This window comes from Odontesthes bonariensis, chromosome 9 (genome assembly GCF_027942865.1).
Source record: "Odontesthes bonariensis isolate fOdoBon6 chromosome 9, fOdoBon6.hap1, whole genome shotgun sequence".
Taxonomy (NCBI): Eukaryota; Metazoa; Chordata; class Actinopteri; order Atheriniformes; family Atherinopsidae; genus Odontesthes; species Odontesthes bonariensis.
In genome coordinates, this window is record NC_134514.1 from 13,697,522 (window position 1) to 13,719,094 (window position 21,573).

At 39.0% G+C, this 21,573-nt stretch overlaps 1 protein-coding gene across 8 annotated transcripts in view; it reads right to left on the reverse strand.

Moving 5' to 3' along the window:
- Window positions 1-21,573, reverse strand: part of ncam1b (neural cell adhesion molecule 1b) — a 77,028-nt gene that overhangs the window by 23,293 nt on the left and 32,162 nt on the right. For 4 of the 8 annotated variants that reach the window (XM_075473207.1, XM_075473212.1, XM_075473210.1 and 1 more), the window contains exons 2-9: window positions 16,717-16,791; window positions 14,751-14,960; window positions 12,891-13,034; window positions 10,339-10,476; window positions 9,833-9,950; window positions 9,058-9,218; window positions 7,243-7,385; window positions 4,857-4,880 (exon numbers count right to left, since the gene is read on the reverse strand). In XM_075473207.1, the coding sequence (XP_075329322.1) occupies window positions 4,857-4,880; window positions 7,243-7,385; window positions 9,058-9,218; window positions 9,833-9,950; window positions 10,339-10,476; window positions 12,891-13,034; window positions 14,751-14,960; window positions 16,717-16,791 (1,013 nt within the window). The remainder of the gene's footprint in view (window positions 1-4,856; window positions 4,881-7,242; window positions 7,386-9,057; window positions 9,219-9,832; window positions 9,951-10,338; window positions 10,477-12,890; window positions 13,035-14,750; window positions 14,961-16,716; window positions 16,792-21,573) is intronic. The other 4 variants (XM_075473209.1, XM_075473208.1, XM_075473215.1 and 1 more) reach the window with 1 other exon arrangement.

Genomic DNA, 21,573 nt, shown 5'->3' on the forward strand with positions numbered 1-21,573 from the left:
GGCGATCGAGACATTAAAAACAACACCGTTTTGTTTCTTAAATAAGTAATTAAGTCAAACCTCTTCTTACACCCCATTGAGCCTGAAATATTTCTATACAAAAAGATGGTCTGCAAGTAAGATATTCTCTTCTAAACGATGGCATTAACTCTAAAACAGACTCAAGAGTGAGATATATGTAACGCTTAAATGCTCATGTTGATTTCAATAAATCCAATATGTTTAACATTTTAACTAGTTAAATCACAAATTACAGAAAACTTATGGAAAATATATCATAAATATGACCGATTTTCAACATCACCATGCTGGTCTAATACCCACCAGCACAGTTAACATCTATCTGAGCACAGAAATATTTTCACATCACGGCAGATAACACACACTTTGAACCAATGTAGACAACATGCCACATCCAGTTAAAAATCGCACCGCACTGTGAAACTCCACAAGACGGGAGGCTTTTTTTGGACAGCATGCTCTTCATGATGTTGATGAGAAAATGTTAAGCATGAGAATGGGATGTGATGCCTACAAAGCCAAAAAGTACTGAAGCGCAACAAGCAGAATGAAAACAGCAATTTCATCAGGTGCAACTTTAAGATGCCAGGTAAATGAAAGCAATCCGCTGGAATAATTGAGGGGCAAAACAGTGAATCAAACCATCAATATTCACATCTAAAAGCACCAATATGTTCTCCTCAAAATCTCAGCAGAAGGTTTATGAAGAAAACACACTGCATTTGAATTATTCCGGCTTTACAATAGTTAGCTTCTTAATATCACTGACAATCAATCCCCCTTAACTACTGAAATAAGGCAAGGTGCAAAAAAAAAGACTTATTAATATTCATAGACTTAATATAGACTTAAAAATATTCATTAGGAGAGATCTGTGCAGAGCTCAATGTTCAGTGCAACACAGCAGTTGGCTGCATATCATCACAGTTCTGTGAAAGAGCAGTTTACCAATTAAAACAAGCAACCAAACAGTCTGGAACATCGCCGCCTGGTCCTCTGCATCAGCAGTAAGTGAGATGACAAGTACCGTTGTCAAATCTGTGACAGGTGTTTGTTTGAGATGGAAAGGACAAAGAACAACTTCAGATGGAGCGTGCAAAAGAGAAGACACCCCACCGCAATCACTTCTCCGAGCAAACGCAAAGAACAATATGGTGACGGCACCCTTGGGACTTATCATTTTTCCCAGACCATTGTTCCCTTCTATAGAGAGTAAAACGCTCTTTGTTCCTACATAAACTGTAATGTCGGCGTGAAGAGGCCAATGTGGAGGGGGAAAAAAGAGATGTATACACTAAACGCATTAATGAAAAGGACACTCATTGTGTTGGGCGTCACCAGACAGAACACTCGCGATTATGCATATTGTCACAGTTCTGTGTCATTAACAGCAGACTCAAAAAAAAAATAAAAATAAACCCTTTCCACGGCATTACAGAAAACTGAGCATTTCAGTGACAACCTCTTCACATCACACCACATTTGACGCAGCAGACTGGCTGTAAATGAGTAGGCTTTTGTGCTCTTTTTGCACTGACATGCAACACTAGAAGCAGACATCCACCACTGCCACAAAACATTACTTACAAAGCTTCCTTTAGCATCTCATTACTGCTAGAATCATCACAATATCCTCACGAGTCTTCAACTCCTAATGCCAATCTGAGCTTTATATAAAAACAAAACCAAATCAACTAGTAGCATTTACGTTCTTTTAAGTTTTAGAATTAGTCCCGCTTCAAGACATCTTCCTTCTGTTTAGGTCAGAATACTTCCCGATAAATGTGGCTCCAAAACCCTGCATCAAGGAGAATATTTAATATGTATTCAAATAAGCAAAACATTCATTATGCAGATAATGTACAAAGCACGGGTAAATACTTCATTTAAATTTGCGGTCAAACAGACACACTTATCTAAAAAGACTTGGAGCAAAAGCATTCAAAGGACTGAAAGAACTCAACAGCACATGTAAAGTTGATGAAAGTTTTTGAATAAATGTAGGAACACTTTACTCTGATAGCTGTGTAAACAAAAACAAAACTATCCCCAGATAAGCACCAATTTGAATTTGAAATGCAACTCTGAACAGGCACTCTCCCACAAGTCTACAACCATTTTCGAACACGCTTCTTTTATCCTGTCTCTTTCATTATCAGTGCCACAGTTTCACATTGTATGATGCAGTAATCCTCACACCGCACTGCTCTTTGCTCATGGCGCAATGCTTTTGTCTGCCAGCGCTTGAGTGAGGGGTTATTCAGAGTGAATTACCTTCTCTTTAAGTTAACCTTAACAATCCAAAACTAAAGCGGAATGGGAACAGAGTCTAAAGAAGGCAGACGAGGGCTTCTGTTGCGTCCGAACAAACAATGAATGGCTCATCTGTGGCAGCTTTCTGTCAAGTCTGAGATAGACAGAGAAGTCATGTGATGAGGCTTTCACCAACTTGTCAAGACAAGCAAGACAGAAGACCACCGCTAATAAATAAACATCAATCCAAATAATGAATGTTTTCTGAAAAATATGCTCTGAGAATACTTTATGAGAGTAAATGCAGTCAACAAATTTGCAAGACCGACAGATGACAGTGTTTTGGTGGATATCACTCAATGTAAACAGAAACCTTGTTTGCTTATTCCACAGGGCACCGCAGACGTGTTTTTCTGGGTTCATCAAGGCTGTATTCTGATTGAAGTGAGTCAGAACAACAAAACTGTACGCAAGCCTTCTGATAACCCACCCAAAGTTTGTTTTTATCCTCACTTTGTTGAGCATCGATGCATGAAAGGAGCAAAATGTTAATCGAACCATTGTATAAAGCAGATGACTTAAAAAAAAAAAAAAAAAACAGGATTGGTGAAAGCATGACTTATTCTCGATGTTCTCATGTGCAGCCATGCCAGATGAGCCATAAGTGACTAAATCTACTTTTTCATGACGAGTATGTATAAAGTGTCTGCATATTCTGATAATGTGAACCAACTATACAACAGGATATGAAAGCATCTGACCAACTCGAGAGCCAAAGAAGGGGAAACGCATTCAAATTAAGTGCTAATTAATACCCACTAATGTCCACTAAGCAGCATCACACATCTGAAAACACAGTACAGAGCCGTGCTGCTTCTCTGACCAATATGAAAATGCCACCTGAATATGTTAATGAAAGCATGCTTCCTGTCACATCCTCTAAAGTATTTCAATTCACCATGTTCACCCCAAGTGAATGTTGGAACATTTGGTCACACCCACCCCAGATGAAATACAGCTGTTGTGATGATTACAGATAGCGTGATGAACAGACGATGGACAAACAGGAGGAGAAAACTAAACAATTAGCAGCCGTTTCCTTGTGCATCCATCGAAGGCCCGCCACGGAAAAAAAAATTTCTCTCGCAGGTAATCAGAAGAACTACAAAGGAAAATCGAAACTACGTGCTTCCGTGTGACTCAGTAAGGCTGCTAATCATTTCTTTTAAGACAGCTGTGAAGAGATGCTACAGATCCCAGAGGATTCTGTACGCTACAGCACAGAACACACTGCCACCACTGCACAGCAGGGTGTCACCTGACATCTGTCATGTTATATGGTGTGGCACAAAAAAAAATAAATGCAAAGCGCCAAATGGACGAGCAATGCACAGTGTTCGGCGTATGTTCCTGTTTTTCTCTTGTGTGTGTTTGTGTTCAGCCCTGCACTTGCAGAGTCAATTTTCACACCGAGAGTTTGCGTAGTTTAACAGGCAATGTCTTTTACGACGTCAAGGTGCAATGTGGAGATTTTGAGTGTTATTCTGCCAGTAATGACTCTCTCCTCATCCATTATGACACCTTCAAGATCAACAAAAAAATAAATAAATAAAGCCAATCTGGCACTGGCAGCAGAGGAAGTTGAGCTACACCAGATGGGAGAGCTGTTCTACACACATGCTTCTCATGGGAGCTTGACACTGGATAATAGGACTGAGGTGTAGACTGTTACTCAGTGGTGCGTCCATGTGTGCCAGGTTGCTTAGCCACTGTGGGGGTGTGGACTTGCAAAGAAAAAGAAAAACAGGCTTGTCGTGACGTGCGTCATACTGTATGGTGGCAGTGTGTTTTGCGCTTAAGAGTGAGGCTCCAGTCAAAGTGTATTTTCGAAATATTGGACAGACTTGACAGCTGGCTGTAAAATGTCCCATTTGCATACAGTCTGCTTGAATTCATATCAGTTGCAGTGGATTTCAACAGTGACCAGTTTTCAAGATAAGGGAAAAAAAATAAAAATTGCATTACTGTAATCCTTTTCTTCACTTTCGGTCACCTCAGTTACCAGTATGTTTTAAATGTTTCATTTTAGTCTGCGGGGGGTAGAGGTTTAATATTCAAAAGATAGACTTTAAGTGGAGCACTTTGTCCTCAGATTTCATACCGACATAAATGTTAGACATTCTACAGAGTCATGGAGGTGACAGACAGACGGAGCCGAGCTTGAGTCCAGGCAACCTCATGCTGTGATGGAAAGTTCGAAATGATCAGGCAAAAGCGACACAGAAATGGCGTTTCCCTTTTTTTTACATTATTAACCAAATTTTCATCTGATCCTGTCAGTTAAAGCTGTACACATTCTCTATTGCAAGATCAGAGAAGTTTTCAGGCCATATTTGGAAATCATGCAGCAGTCAAATCGATTTCATGAACCCTGATGAGATCAATCCCTGCGGTTTTTAAGGAGCAGCTGGGACATTTTCAACAAAGGAGATGATTTGATTTCAGTGGGATTTTTTTGCCATAAATGAAGACATACTTTACACACTACTCCAGTACATTTCTGTGCCACGCGGATTTCATACCTGATAGATCCTGTTTAGATGTGCCTGCAGGGAGAAAATGTAGTGCATGTAATGGACTGGCTCCAGAATATCTCTGAACTGAAGTATGTCTTGAGTATTTCCCCCCTTTTTATCTCTCAACTGTAGCAAGACACAAAGACCTTGAAGAACCAATAGATGTATAAGAATACTGATCAGGTATTCGTTGTTTTTGATGGTTTGCACATGGGATCATGTAGAAGATATTACAAAAGGAAACATACAGGAGATTCAGGATGTAATGGAAGATAAAAAGCTGTCTCTTAACCACAAAGAATTTGAAAGATGGCAGCAAAACTATTACAGATATAATGCTAATAAAACTTTTCAATCACTAACATGAACAGAGTAATGACAAGAGTGATTGAAAATGCTAAACAAACACTTGATGATCCAAGTGCTCATTCTAGCAAATACAATAAGAAACAGAGTTCATTTGCCTTAATTTACATGCTTATTTTGGGAAAGTTATGACTGAGTTTCTGAAGATGGTTTTCTTTACATTGGGGAAAGCTCACATCTGAGTCTACTCCACTTTACTGGCTCAGTTTCACTGAGATAATTACACGAGATCCACTGCGCCATCTCAAAACAAACACTAATTTAGAGCAAATAATCAGCTTTGAAACCTTATCAAAGGCACTTTGCAATAAAAGTGCACAAGTCCCCCACCAGCACCAAATCAATATACCTCTTGAAAACAGGTTAAAGGTATTCAATTCTTCTCCTTGAGACACCTGTGTCCTCTGGGTTTGTGTTCCTCCCTGGTGGCTTCTGCTCAGTGTGTCCCAATTATACATACCGATGCATCACAGGAACATTCAAAAGGAAGCAAATGTACAAGAAATGTACTTTTTTTTCCATTTACTTGGCGGGGTGTAAACAAGGGGTGCACATGTAGATGCCACTCAAGCTTTAGAAATATATAATCTATCTAGAAGTTGAAAGTGCCGAATACTGCATGGAAAACAAACATTTTGGAGGATCATTTGCTGCGATGCCACAAGAATGAACAAATTTCCACGTGATATATCGTGTTTTTTTCCCAGACTACTGACTGAAACCTTAAAGGGTTTAGATCAAAGAACAGTAAATAAGTGTAACGCAGATTGTATCAGTCTACACCTAAGAGGCAAACTATAAAGCGAGCTTAGTGGCTTAGAGAGCCATGTTGAGCAGAAACTCAGTTTTCAGCGTCACGAAGAGGCTCTCTTTTAATCTGGATATATCACCATGGTAACTTAGGATGAATTTATAACCTGCACTATATGTTCAGAGTTTTGGATTAAATCGCCTGAAAAAAGCGACAGACTTTAATTATTCTTGTCCTGATGATGATGACGATGTTGTCAGGAAGAAAAAAGAAAATTGATGTCTGACACAAAAGTTAAGGTTCATAGTTGATGTTTAAAAAAATGTTTGATAGTTAAATAGTGACAGAAAATCCATAACTAAACTGTCTTTTTTTAAAAGTGCGTCACTGTATCACAAATTTAACCACCACATGATATGGATTCAGTGTCATCTTTTCAGCACCATGCATTTTAATGTCAACGAAAATCATTCCTTTCGACCACAACTCAGTGAAGTGCAACTTGCGGCATAGATTCCCAGCTGAAGAAACACTTTAAACATGCAAACCTGTTGACCCGCCAAAGCTTTGCGGTTACAGCGAAACCACATGTCGGCTTTGCTCTTTGTTACCATGGATATGAGATGGAGCTGCTGAGTCAGAATGAGTAATATGCGTTTTCAAATCTTGCCAACGAATTTGTTGTAAAGCCTACTGCTAATATTGAAGTAAATTAGTCTTGGCCAATATATCAGAAAATATTCAGTCAGTGTTAATTGACTTCCATGTTATTAAAGTAACCGTGTCAGAGCTAAATGTACTTCTTATCCAGTTAAAAGTTCAGAAACTTTTTGTACAGCTGGGATGATATTTACACTTGACTAAACATTTCTGGCAGCGGTCCTGTCTCGTCTCAGTTGCAGCTACTTTGTATTTTCTGTAACGTTTGGTGTGTTTTCCACACATCTCCATTCATAAAAGCTTCTCTTCTTATAAATGAGGTATCAAGCGATTGGTGTATTTTCTTTAAACACCCATGTAAGGGTGTACAGAGCCTGAAGAGGAAAGCCTGAGTTCACAAAGAAACATCAGAATTCCTGTTGTAGTACCTATTATCTCTGAATGCAGCTAACATACAGAAAGCCTTGCTGTTTTGAACTTGCTTCATAGATCACTCCTCTAGTGTGGTTCATTTCAGGAGGTGAAACGCATGCAGGGCATCGGTTCTCAAGGATCAGAATTCAAAACCCTAGATATTCAGTTTTTAGCTCATCCACACTGCCTTCATGACTTTACCTGCTCTCCCTCGTTGAAGACGCGCTCACCGTAGCTCCAGTTGATGGTGGGAGTTGGATCTCCTGATGCCTCACAAGTTAGAGTTACCTGCTCCTCCATCTCTGAGGTGGTCTGGTTTACGATGTATGTGATCTTGGGCTTAACTGTAGAACAAAGCCAATGTTTAAAAAAAAATAAAAAACTGTTCTTGCATAAGAAGATAGCCAGGTGGTTTGGCAGAGGAAGCATAAAGAGTGACTGCATACGTTTAGGAGGGGCTCAAAGGGAGGATGAGGATCAGTCGTTGGCAGGTGAGACAGATTTTTGTGGCAGCAAAAAGCTCTGTTTAAGCTTTCCAAGTGGGGTTAAGTTTTGATAACCACATTTGGATCCAAACTTTAAAAAAAAAAAACACTGAATAATTTAAGAAGGCCATCTCAAAGATGAAGCCTCCATTTTTTATTTACATTTTAGGTAACTGTCAAGATACAGTACACCAGAGTTAACCTGAAAGCACAGGAGGGAGCTGCGAAGGAGTGAAGCAAACTCAAGTGGAACTTCACAAGAATGTAGTTCAGTATTCAGCCGTGCTCTCATCCTTTTCACTCCACTGAGTGAAGGATCAACAAAAGGATTAAACAAGGTTTTCCATAAATGGAAGCCCATTCAGTGAAGTGAGTATGAACCCATCAATCCATCCATCCATCCAACCATCTATCTATCTATCTTCTATGCCTGCTTTATCCTATTCAGGGTTGGGGATGGAGATATATTCTGTAATGTTTTGTCAATGAAAACAAGTGCAATCTTGACCATCACATATAAAACCTGTCCTAACCTTGCAGCTACAACACTTATGATATTTTCTGCATTTAGTACTAAAGCTGTTTGCTTTACTGATGTCAATGCAGCTCTATTAAAAGGCTCCAATATAGGAAGCTTGTTCTTGAATTGGTGCATTGTTGGCAATATACTCTGAGGTGTTAACCTTTTTTTCTGTGAAAGGAGGTAATATGTTGTGGTGCTATAGAAAAATAAAACTGAAAATTGATCAAGAAAAACACAGAGCCTAGCTGGAGCTTGTTACCTTTAGTCTGTAATACCTAATCAATAACCTTTGTTGTTTTAGGTCATTAAAGGTGAAATGTTACAAAGACATACTTAGATTTAAACTTAGACAGTTTAAATGGTGTGCCTTGTAGAACTGTAAAGTCTGATGAAATGTAAATATTCAGTCAAAAATATTGGTGGGCATTTATTACCAAAGAGTGTTAGGAAAAAGTAAGCACTGAATGAAAGTCCACATTTACATTTTCGCATGACAAATGCATTTCTGAACATGACAGAATGCTTACAAAGAGAAACAGCTGCAGCTTTTTCTACACTGACGTAAGGAAACCGATCTTTGTGAAAGGGAGGAAAATCTCTGAGATAATGAGATACAGCCGTCTTAAGTCATTTTGCTCTGAAGTAACAAGCAACGGGCATCTCTTCAGTTGTTGAACAATGAACTCAATGAACATGATTTGATCTGGAAATATGCCAGTTGTGACGAGAAAAATTAAAACGGCGGAAAAAACTTCAGAGTTCATCTGAGCTCATCCCACTTGTCCAGTCCTGTAAATCCTTAAGCTCCATCGGTACATAAAAATAAAAAAATCACAACCCACACCAAAACAACACCTTATTCTTGTCTGACTTCGAAAACAGACAAAGAACCATATCATTGTTCTTCCCCCACAATATATGCTCAAATGCTTCTTTCCCACTCATTTGGAACATTTTATATTGCCTCTAGTTGATGTGTGTACTGTATATAAAATCAATCTGTCTTACCAAACACTCTCAGACTGAGTTCCTGGTCAGTTTCCCCCGCCTTGTTCTTGGCAACGCAAGAGTACTCTCCTTCATCCAGCTTGGTAACATCCATTATCGTCATTTCGGAGCCATCTTCATTAAAACTGTACTTCTCTCCAGCCTCAAGGTCAATCCCATTCCTTTATATAACATACAAGTGTGAAACATCACATCAGTCGATCCAGTCAACACCACCGTTTACCTTTTTTTTGCTGAAAATCACCATCCCAAGGTCTCTAGAAAATGTGCAGCATTTTCTAGATCCCCAAGGGACAAATTGACAAAAGGTCAAGAGACCAAGTGCAAACGTAACAATGAAAAAGAAGAAAGCTGAAAAAAGCTTCTTCTCTAAAGCCTTTTGACATTTGATGCTTGCAGTTAGTTTTAATCAGAGGTGTTATATATTTTCTTTTTGTCAGAGTTGAGTCCAAACTGTTGGTCACCTTAAAAGAAGAAACCGTTTTCTGCCCTCCGATCTGAATCTGACATACTGTGTGACAACTTGTTCTGCGTCTCAGTAAGCTTGTTGAAGCTGTTTGTGCTCTTTATCTTCACTCTAACAAAGTACTTTGTGACCCTGGATCTAAGTTATCTGCAGCATTAATTGTAATCTTGGAAACAAGATGAATGGGAACTGTTTAACAAAGAAGCAGCCTATCAATGGCTGTATTCAGATACAAAGATAATGTGGGTATTGTTGACATGCAGCTTTTCAAGAACAACTGAAAATGTGCATCCACACGGTGAGGTTTACCTTGTCCATGTCACCATTGGTTCAGGATAGCCATCAACAGCACATGTCAGCATGGCAGGCTGCGCAACATCTGCAGTGGCATTCACTTCTGACTGCCATATCCTAATGGTCGGGAGCACTGATAGAGAGAGGCATACAAATAATGATGCAACAAGAAAATAAAAACAGGTAGACACATAAATATGTAGTCCAAAAGACAACTAATTATACAGAACCAGTCAAAAGTCTGGACCTGCACATGCAGAATGAGCAGGGAAGCAGTGACGCACTCATTTTAGGGCAAACTCGTTTTCGGGGCTCAGAAGTTGCAGAAAACAGACTTCATTAGTGCGGAATATCTTTGATACGCGGTTGCTCTGGGAAACCGCTTCCACAATAATGCTGAGCCTGCTCGCCTCTAAGGATCTACACCTCATTTCAGCGTCATGGGACACCTGCTACACAAAAACATGCTCCCAGGAACAAAAAGGAAGAGGAAACAGAGTGAGGAGGAGAGAGCCACTAACCATTCACCACCACCTTGATGACTCGCAGATCAATCTCGCCGCGGGCCATGAGGCGACCCTCACATATATAAAAGCCTTCATCGGTCTTCTTTATGCCGCGGATTTGAAGGTGATTGTTGCTTAATACCTTGAAACGAACTAAAAGGAAGCAGAGGAAAAATGAATCATCAGGTGTGTTTGTTTGATAACAACAGCTGCCATTGTCCTAACAAGCAGATATAACACCACAATAAATAAAGAAAACTCTTGTCTGTAGCAATTCACCAAAAAATGATTCAGTGTAATTATCCTTAAATATCTAAATTCTCCTTTCTCACAAAACAGACGTACAGTATGCGATACTGATATGTCTATTGTTATTATGAAAAAGTACAGCTTAAGCTATAAAGATGGGAAAAGCTGAAAAAGATGAGCTTTCTTAAATTGGAACGGAAATTACAAACTGAACCGAGAAAGGCAAAAGCATGAAACATAAGAAATGTTATGAATGAATATAAGACGTGTGCAAATTCAAGTATCAAATATGTCATTAGACTGATGAAAGAGAATGAGAATCAGTGATGTCTGAGTGAATTGAGAGTAAGCGGCAGAAAAATAGTAATTGAAAAGATGTCATTGTTCTGAGCAACTGTACTACAGCCTTAATGTTGAGCACTAATAGGCTTGTCACCCCACAAGAGGCTCAAGATGCATTCTGAACTGGGGGATGATAAATCTGTCAATCTGAAGAGCTGATGAGAGTTCTTGAGATTAGTACATTAGTACATTAACAGTATATTTTTATTACCAATAAGAACTTTGGCTTTAATCATACACTTTGCAAAGATATGTGCAGTTTTGCCTTAAAGAAAATACATATTTACAACTCTTTTAAAGTTTTCAACAACTTTTTTTTTATTCAAAATATTTTTTTATCTATCTATATATACATCAATTTGAGGCGGCTATACATCAGGTATGGTCATGTGAAAACAAACTGAAATGCTATGGCGGGACTTAAGAGAGTTATGCATAAGCAAAGGCCCATAAAACTGAATAAACTGAAGCAACGTAGATCAGAAGGGTGGGCCAAAATTCCTCCCCAATGATCTAACAGACTGATAACAACAACCAGAAAACGATGCCCTAAATATATTGCTACTCAAGGAAGTTCTACAAGTAGTTGTAGTTTTCACACATTACCTCTGCATTAGGTTTGGTTTATATAGAATAAATAATGATACGTTGCAATGCGTCGCATGTTGTTGTGCGTCAGCGGTAATGTGAGGACTATAAGAGGGTGAAAGGTTTACTTTGTAACATATGACGGTATAATGAAGCTCAGAATAATGTTGTGATTTCTAGAGGTTTTTCTTGTTCCTGTCCTGGCGCTTAAGGTGTAAAAACATTTATTCATTCAGGACATTACATTCCAAGTTATCTGTCAGATGATAAGGTATTTATCAACAACGCTGTTGGATATATGCACTAATGTAGGAAGTATGTGTACAGAGACTATGAAGCTTTTTGTATGCTGTTCACCTGTGATGTTGTTACAAAAAACGGCAGCTTACAGAGGCTCACAGTGGCTTACAATAATAATATGAGGCTGCTGATGAAAGCCCCTTGAAGTTGAAGCACAAACCAGATGTTTGCCATCCTCGGTGCGTCTACTTGCTCTGCTGTAATATAAATCTGCATTTGGAGATATTTGTGCAGGTCATTTAAATCTGCTGACAGCATTCCTCTGTCCAATCCAACTTTCAACAGAGCTCAGTCAGGTTTTAGTCGAGCAGATGCTGCTTTCGTCTATGAATAATTGTGGAAGGTGTTATTCTTACTTGTATCACCGTATTGTATCACCCTACCCCTTGAACCCTATCCTTAATAAAGCTTGAAATTAATTCATTCCATCTCCATTCGGTCAGTTTGCATTATTACATCCAACACCGCTTCAACAAGCTTGAGGCAAGGACAAATATGACCCGAGGCAACATGTAACGTTTTGAGGTTGAGATTAAATGGGAACCGAAAAATGTGTCCATGTAATAATCCAAAACACCATTACAATCCACACATGAGCAAACGTTATTATTTTCCAGTGAGCAGTACCAACACTGGCATAATTATATCGCTCAGTGTGAAAATAGAATAACGGTGTGGGTCGCATTTTCAAATTTAAGACCAAATAAATTTTTCCTCTCAAAGCACAAGCCTAACCCGAGAGATGAGAGGCAGCAGCAACAGCAGCAGCAACACATGAGCAATACTGAGTCTGTAAGACTTGGTGAAAATGTTTATATATTATTAAGCAGCCCGTCTCTGGGTGCATGTGTGTGTGCTTTCATACACTTAGATTATGTTGTTTATGCTCTTTATTGGTCAATAATATTTTCTTATTTAGACCAAACTTTAGATCTTTCAATTTACATTTACAAGAACAAGTATCTAAATTCCTCCATTCATTATTTAGAGTTGTTCAAATGAAAAAGTTATGAGATTGCAACAGCTGACAGCAGCCAACCACCAGTGAAAGTGAAATCTGGATCTCAGGCTGCTCACGAACATCTTACCATCTTTCTCCATCTGTATCTTGGCGCCTTTATATTTCCAGAGCACAGTGGGTGGGGGTGAGCTGATGACATCACAAACTAGGTTTGCGTTGTCTCCTTCGGTGAACTCTTGAGGGGACGGTGCATTTGTGAAGGTGATTTTTTCTGAAATTAAACAAGAAAAACATATTTTCCACTCAAGGATTTGGTTCGTCTCGTAAAAAAATGCCCTCGCCTGGTGGGATTGTTGGATCAGAATCTACGAAAAAAAAAGCCTTTGTTTTAAAAAAAGGATACTGCACGTGCAACAGCGTGATCAAAGTGACAGGAGTAAATCGAATTTCAAGAACTCGCAAGTTCATAACATAACTTGTGAGTAACTGACAAAATTCAGAGTTTTCAACAACATAAATATGTAGTCGTGAACCATTTTAACTGCCAAAGCTTTTCATTACCAAAAGCAAGTTACCAGAACTGAAGCTATGGTCATTTCTAAAGCTGACTGGCAATTAGAATATTCTAAAAATAAGGAAGTTATTACCGTACTGACTTAACTGAGGACACAAGCTTCAGGATGGCTTTCAACTTGCTGGCCCATCAAGGCTTAACATGTAACTTTAGTTGGGAGGATATCATGAGACTACACAAGCTTGCATGTAAACTAGGGCTGGGCGATATGGCAAAAAAAATCATCACGATACTGTTTTCTATATCGATCGGTCTCAATCTTGATCACGATATAGAGGTTGTTGATGCTGTTTTACCTTCAAAAGTACACTGATAGTGACTGCAACTTAAAACAAATATAGTTCATTCATATAGTTCTTTAGAACAGAGTTTATAAACCAAAGTTAAGTTTACACCATATGAACCCCCAACAGTGCAAACATATTTAGAAACAATACAAGTAAAAAACAATGTCAAATTTGTAATCACAAATTCCCATTAAATATGCATACATACATACATTTGAATCATGTATTTTACTATGAAATATCTAACTACCGTTGAAATCCCTTTTCTCGCTTCGTTTTGAATGCTTTTCACACGGGGAGGCAGCAACAAATGATGAGACGATACTTGCATTTTCATGCTTTCTGCATAGTTGCTGGGGAGACGCCTTTTCAGGTGATTAAACACATCGGTTGCGTTTCCTGTTTTGGCGTTCACCAACAGACGACAAAGTTTGCACATTGGATTAATCTATTTGTCATCATTTTTACTGAATCCAAACCTAATTTTGCGATCGTTTTATTGCCCAGCCCCAATATAAACTCTCCTATAAACTGCTGTAGCTGCTACTTTCCCTTCCTTTAGATGGTAAAACACAGAGTGTGCTGCTATGACAGTGGGAGTAACTATTTAAACGATCTGTGGGAGTTTGTTAGTACTATAAGCTTCATTAAATTATGGACTTAGCCAAACTCCAAACTGGCAAAAAAGCTGCAGTCCTATTTTGTAAAATACTGCTTTGGTACGTTTCGACGGTCGACCACTTCCCGCGAAGACTCAAATGAGAGCAATGTAATAAGGCTAGAAATACCAAGAGAAAAGTTTTATTTGGAAAAGGATTTCATCTCTGATGGACATTTGCTGATGCCTGGCATTCATGGAAAATAAAAGCCATTACTCACAAGAACTGCACAACAGACAGGATCATTAAACAGCCCTTTAATGGTCTTCCGACCATTTATTGAACTGATGAAAAATCCTCACTTGAAAAGAAAAAGAGTAATGTGTTGCCCTTGAGCAGTCAATAAAATAAATAAAAATAGTTCAATAATCATTCTTTTTTTCTTCTATGTTCATATCACTCAGTAATTTTGTGATTTGCTGCATGCGGTGGTAGGAGAGGGACAGGGGGGGGGGGCACACACTTACGGAAGATTTTCACTTTGACGGTTGACTCTGCTTGCCGGTCTCCATTGGTAGCGACACACTTGTATGTCCCAGCATTTTCAGTCCCAGCTTTATAAAGTGTGAGGGTGGAGGATGACTCATCGTTGCGGGTTACCGTTATGTCTGGTCTGTTTGGCTCTATCCTGTCCCCATTTGGGCCAAACCAGTCTATTTGCTTGGCAACGCCTACAACTAAAGGCAAAGAGAGAGCAGATAAGAAAACAAGCATCTATAAGGGACTTCTTTTCCATGAGTGATGTGAACTACTGCCAACAGACTGAATGTTGGGGGTGGTGCACGCTCCTGCATGCAACGGAACCTGTGTTTGAGTATTTTCATGTCATGGCAAGACAAAGGGGGGTAATGAATGTCATAATCTACATTCAGGTTCACACCTGGATAACTGAACCCCATTCTGGTCTGCAGCTGAGAGTATGAGGAAAAATCTTTTTAACAAGAAGCATGATTACTTGATTACGATCGCATCGTGAACAAAAACAGTCTTCTTATGTTCTCTGGTCCTTTCTTACCTGATCAACTTGCAGCAAAGCATCTTTCAAGTAGTATACTTCTAGCCACACATCCCCAACTAACATTACGTACAATGACAGCATTAACAGGCATTCCAGATGTCATCCATCGAGAGCTATTTTCCAACCTATATTCACACATACGGTTTTACATTGTTAGCTTTGATGTTAGCTGTAATGTTATATCCTCAGTTGTAAGTCGCTTTGGATAAAAGTATCTGCTAAATGCATAAACATAAACATCAAGACAACTGCATTTCACCACAAAAACCCCGATCAAATACCAGCGTTCGTCTACAGTGATCACTCCATTTCTCAATATATGGCAGTCATGTAATCTTGATCTTGTGTCCAAGTTTACATTCACCCCCTGAGCCAAGGCACTTGAGTTCACTTTTACTATTTGTCTATCGCTCCATGAGTGCCTCAAATAGCAATTTAAGCAATAGAAGGTATGGGGGAAAAACTGTTTGTGGATTTGGTCTTGCTTTTCAAACTGTTACTTGCTACAGCTGTAAGTGGTTCCAATCATCTATTTTAAAGGCTATTTGTACCTTTCGGCTCTACAAACGCAGCAGTAGTGTTCTGTGCTTTGACAAAATCCTGTCTCACAGGTAAATGACTCAACATGTTTAACACTAAGCACTCGTGGCAGCCTGCTGCAGTAGCTCTAGACATGTTGTGTCTTTCTTAACATCTTAATTAGATTTTCAAATGAGATTTATTTTTCAATAAAAAATGATTTTTTTCCGAACATTTTCATGCTGGTTTCAATGCTGAGCTGCTGGAATGATTTCTACTGTAACTCTGACTATTTTTTACTTCTGTTACGATGCATAACTATGAAAGGGAAAATTGTTTGCTTGTTGGAGCAGTTGATCAGAGCTTTCCAAAACCCAAATAATGGATGCAAGAAGACTTCAAAACCAGGCTGGTTAAAGAGGAGATGATGTGGATGCAGAGCAAGAAAAAATTGGAGAGAAAGGAGGAGGAAGTTTAAACCATTTCTTCCTCATAGGAACTGTGGGATAAAATAGATGAGCTTTGAGTGCAAATTTCTACCACACCTCTCACTGCTGCACTTCAACTTTCTAAACATTTATCAGATGTTTTTTTATTTTATTTCCCTGTCTATCACAATATCATATATTTATTAAATACACAAAAATACACAAAATAATAATATAATCTTAAAACTTCCAGTCAGCAGCATATTTGAGTTTAGCTTAATCTTTTATTTCCTAAGCATATAATAACATTTGTAATAATCATCAATCATCAACTGTTCACATTTTTTGTCTATTCAAATCACTTTATGCTTCCTCTTCCTGAAAATGTGACTGAACACAACACACTTGTAACTAGTACCAAGTTTGAATGGTAAAAATAATAAAGGCAGGACAGCGTGCTAAACTTACCTTCGCACATGAAGAATTTGGACTCTCCAAGGCTAATCTCCCCAAAAGTTGGTGTGATCTGCACCTCCAGTGAAACTACAGATGGAAAAAAAAGTGAACAATTAAATCTCAGGACAACTAGGACAGAGAAAGAGATCAAAACGGAATTAATTCACGAGTTAATTAGAACTGTACGTGTTGACATATTAATGTCAGCCATCTGCAGGAAACATCACCGGCAGCCACCTGCAGCACCTCTCTGATTTACATCCTATGAATTTTGAAAGAGCCCCAACTTCATAGTCGGAGCGTCAATATGTACCTGATGTCCTCAAAGACAGAGAATCTAGCTGAAGGTGCACTTCGAGTTTAATCATCCGAAGTAGAATAGGACAAGTCCAAGACTGAAAGCCACAGCTAAGGCCACTGTATATGTAATAAAATCAATCACATAGAAATTACATAAATAAATGAATGCATGAAGTAATAAAAAACTAAATAAATAGTTTAGTCAGCAGTTAACATCAACACCGATGGTACTGGAGTACCTGCAACTTCCCTTGCTTTTAGGGGGAAACTAGACTTGTTACAATAACTGAAAATATGTAACAGCATATGATATGAAATAAAGAGGCACGCACGCATGTGCATTCACTGAATACTGAATAAACAGTCAATAAAAACAACTGAACTAGGTCTTGATATTGAGCGGGCAGCGTGCCCCGATCACTCAACATACCTAGAGACTGAAAATAAAGTGATGCTAATGTAACACTAATAAAAGGCTGCTGAACCACCCACAATCACCAGTGGGTGAATTCCCTCAACACTATAGCCCCAGTGGTAACATCTGCACCTTTGAACATACATTTGGATTCTCAGTGAGTCTGAAAAAACAGAAGGACCAATAAATGTGTGTCCATACGCGTCGAGAACTATGCCAGTTCTGGCGTTTTGCAGCTCTACACACAAAAGGATGAAGATTTCCCTTTCTTTCATCTCCAGCAGTCGTGCCGTTTCAACAGAGATGACAAAAACAATTAATGATTTCAAAACATTTGACAGGAAGAACCAGTACCACGGTTCTAATTTATCTTCAAAAAAAAAAAAATACAAAAAATGTAAATTAAAAATACTTATCTATGTTAATTTCCATTTATAAAACATGTGGGAGAAGCAATGCATTGAGATTTAATTTGTTTTTATTTTTCTAATCAGTGCTCTCAGCACATCATGAAGCATTTCATTAGCCACCTGTACTGAAAACAATGACATCATACAAAACAGGCATTTATACATTATACTGGGCTCTGAGAGAGAAGCACATTAACATCACAGAAATCCTGCTGTAGGGAAAAATAAATGCAATATATCTCTCAGTAAGAGTCTGCACTTCGGAGACTGATGAAAAAGACAGTTTGTTTTTTTATTTGACTCAAAGAGAAGTATGTAATGAAATACCATTGTGCATAATCAGAACAAATCACTTTTTTGCTGTTTAACTTCCCATGAGCACAATCAGGATTCTATTGCTTCACTAAGAAGCATGACTGAGTGGGGTCAAAATCCATCATTATCTTACAAAATGAGCATGGTTGTGTGAATGTAAATGTATTGTGCTTGAGGTCAGGTCACACAAGGCCATCATCAAGTGGGAAAAAAACTAAAAATGCATTTCTTCTTAATCTGTTTCAAGTCTTTCTATAAAATTGACATTTCCTTAAAAGTCAGAAAGTAAAGGGTTCTGCACCAAAGAGATTCACTATCATGAAGGTCAAACATAAGGAAGATGGTCCAGAAGTGAGGCAGCAATTATGGAGAGCAGAAATCTCACATATGCTATACTATCGTGAGATTCAACTTGTGTTTAACAAAGGGACTAACACGTTATTTACAGTAACTGGCCTTAAAAAGTTATGTTTAGACAATTATTCCCTTTGCAACTGGTTAAGGATGACCGTATACTTTGTAATATAGCAGAAATGCAGAAGCTGTGGAATCATTAATAACATCCAAAATGCTTGTAGCAGAATGACAGTAGATTCCACAATTTACTCATTTAACCTTAATGAAGGTAAGAGTCCACATTATATGCAGGAACAGGTACGATAAACTTTACTGCTGAACTACTAACAATAAGAAAAACATTGTGACACTTTTAAGCATTTAGAAATCACATATTCTCATCAAACTGCATTTCCTGTATGCACTGAATTAATGTCATCGATTCACAGAGCAGTAAGCCAGGCTTTAATACCTGCCAGTATACCTCACAACACTGCTTTTCCCATTAAAACCAACAATGCAAAACTGTTCTCCCATCCCCCAGGCAACCTGACAGAAGAGCGAGGGTCCCACAGGGAATTTCCATCACATGATCCAGTATCCTTTTCTGGCTCTATCCCCAAATGTTTTGCTCTTTACCTGCACAGAGTCCTCCAAACTAAATCGCTCTGTAGGCTAAACACTAATTGGCTCCCTCAGATAGAAAGCAATGCGGTGGCTCCCCTTCACTAAGGCTTATGAAGACAGGCTAATTGCTCTTCAACCAACAGCTCACTTTTTACATATAAAAGGGAAGCTAACAAGATACTGTAGCTCATGACTTGTTAAAGGATAAAAAAAAAAAAAAACTTTTTCAAAGCAGGGGTTGCCAAATTATAAGAAGCAAGCGTGAGGTCTAAAAATTGAATATGCATTCAAGATCCTTTTCAAAATGAAGGCTGAGTCTGTGCACTATATGCTGATAAGTCGCAACATCAACACTTCTGACTACTCCAACTATTGAGCAGAACTGAATGATATTTGCCATCTCATTATAATAAATGACTTGCTGCAAAACCTTGGGTCTCAGCATTCATGAGGATGTTACTTTGACAGACACCACTGCCTAAACCTTGTGTGTAGGCCAAGGACAACCCCAAACTTCCTAACAGCACGCGGTTCCCCCAGCGGACCACTGCACCATGTCAGTCTGCAAAAACTGACAGGCAACAACTGAAGGAATGTCACCGAAGTCCAAAGCAATGGCTCCGGAGTCAAACTCCTCAGATCAAAATCTGACCATGAATTCATAGAAATAAATCTGATCCACAAATAGAACCCTCCACCACCCACAGGATTTAAAGGACCCACTGCCTATGTTCCAGTGCCATTATAGCATGTAATACTTCACAGAGCCTACAAGAGTACTACCTCACAAAGCCTGTGGCATTGTTGAAGATTTGTGACCTAAAATAATGAGTAACCGAATTCCTATATTACATTTCTACATGACCGCTACTACTACTAGCTTTTTAGCATCATGATTTATCAACGAGCCAGTTCCAAAGCCTTAAAATTCACTAATAAGAATGTATTTAATTAAGTCCAAGCATTTCAGTTCTCATTTTTCTTGTTTTCTCTGTTTAGATAGATCCCATCTATAACAAAACATTGCACAACACTATGTTTATGTTTATGCATTTAGCAGACAGTTTTATCCAAAGCGACTTACAAATGAGCTAATTAGAACAACACAAATTAGAACCATCTATTCTTTTTTCTTAATTGTCACAGTGAAAATAATAAACCTAAACTGTAGTACTCCTTCCAAGGAATGCTAATCTTAAAGTGCAAATTGTAGGCAAATTGTAGGCTAAAAAAAAAAAGGATAAATGAGGGTACTTAAAATAAGGATGAAAGAAGATGGCCAAAAAAGGCTGGTTGAGGGACCTACAAAGGCATAAACAATTCAAATAGAAAAGAGTGACCTAGTTCTGGGAGAACATATAATCTGATCTCTCTGCCGTTGAACCTGGAGTTCTGTTGCCTTTACAAAAATGAACATAAAAGGAATTCCCAAAGTGGGGGGACTTCCTCTAAAATCAACCTGCACTGACCAACTGTAACAGAGGGAATCAAATAACTGGTGTTCAGCTACAATGCAATGGTATAAAAGGTCCACACCTTTATAGCACCATTTAACGAGGTGAAGGTTCCACAATGTGCTTTACATTGTGTGGAGGTCTGGGGGTGAATTCAGGAGATAAACCCAGACATCACTCTCCCCAGAGACATTCTTCAGCTCGTTCTGGGGGACCCCAAGGCATTCCTGGGCCAGAAGGTTCTGGGTCTGCCTTGAAATCTCCTCCCACTTAGACCTGCCCGAAAAACCTCAAAAGTGAGGCAACCAGGAGGCATCCTAACCAGATGCCCTCCTCTCACCGACTGCGACTCTAGATCCTATCCATGAAAATCATAAACAGGATTGGTGAGAAGGGCCAGCCCTGGCACAGTCCAACACGTACAGTAAAAAAGTTCAACTTGACCCAAGAACGAGGACACAGCTCTTGCTTTGGTTATACTGGGACAGAATAGCTTGCAAAAGCGGCAAAAAATACCAACAGAATCCCTCTGGTAACACGGTCGTAAGTCATTTCGAAGACCCCAAAACACATGTAGACTCGATGGCCAAACTCCCATGACCCCCCCAGTAACTCTGTGAGGGTAATACTTTGGTCCACTGCTCTGTGACCTGGGCAAAAACCACGCCACCTCCTGAATCCAAGGTTCGACAATTGAACGAAGCCTCCTCACCCTGGAGTAAATTTTCCCAAGGAGGCTCAGTCATGTAATTCCTCTGTAGTTGGAACACACCATCCAGTCCCCTTTTTTTTAGAAATGGGAACCACCACCCCTGTCTGCAACTCCACTGGCGTTGTCCCAGACCTCCATGCGACATTGAAGAAGCATGTCAGCCAAGACAGCCCCACCATATCCTTTAGCATCTCTGGGCAAATCTCATCCACTCTCGGCGGTTTACAAACCTCTCCTCCACATTGAGGTGGCAATCCATCAGTTAATGATTTGAAAATAATTAAGGTTTTTCTCATTCAT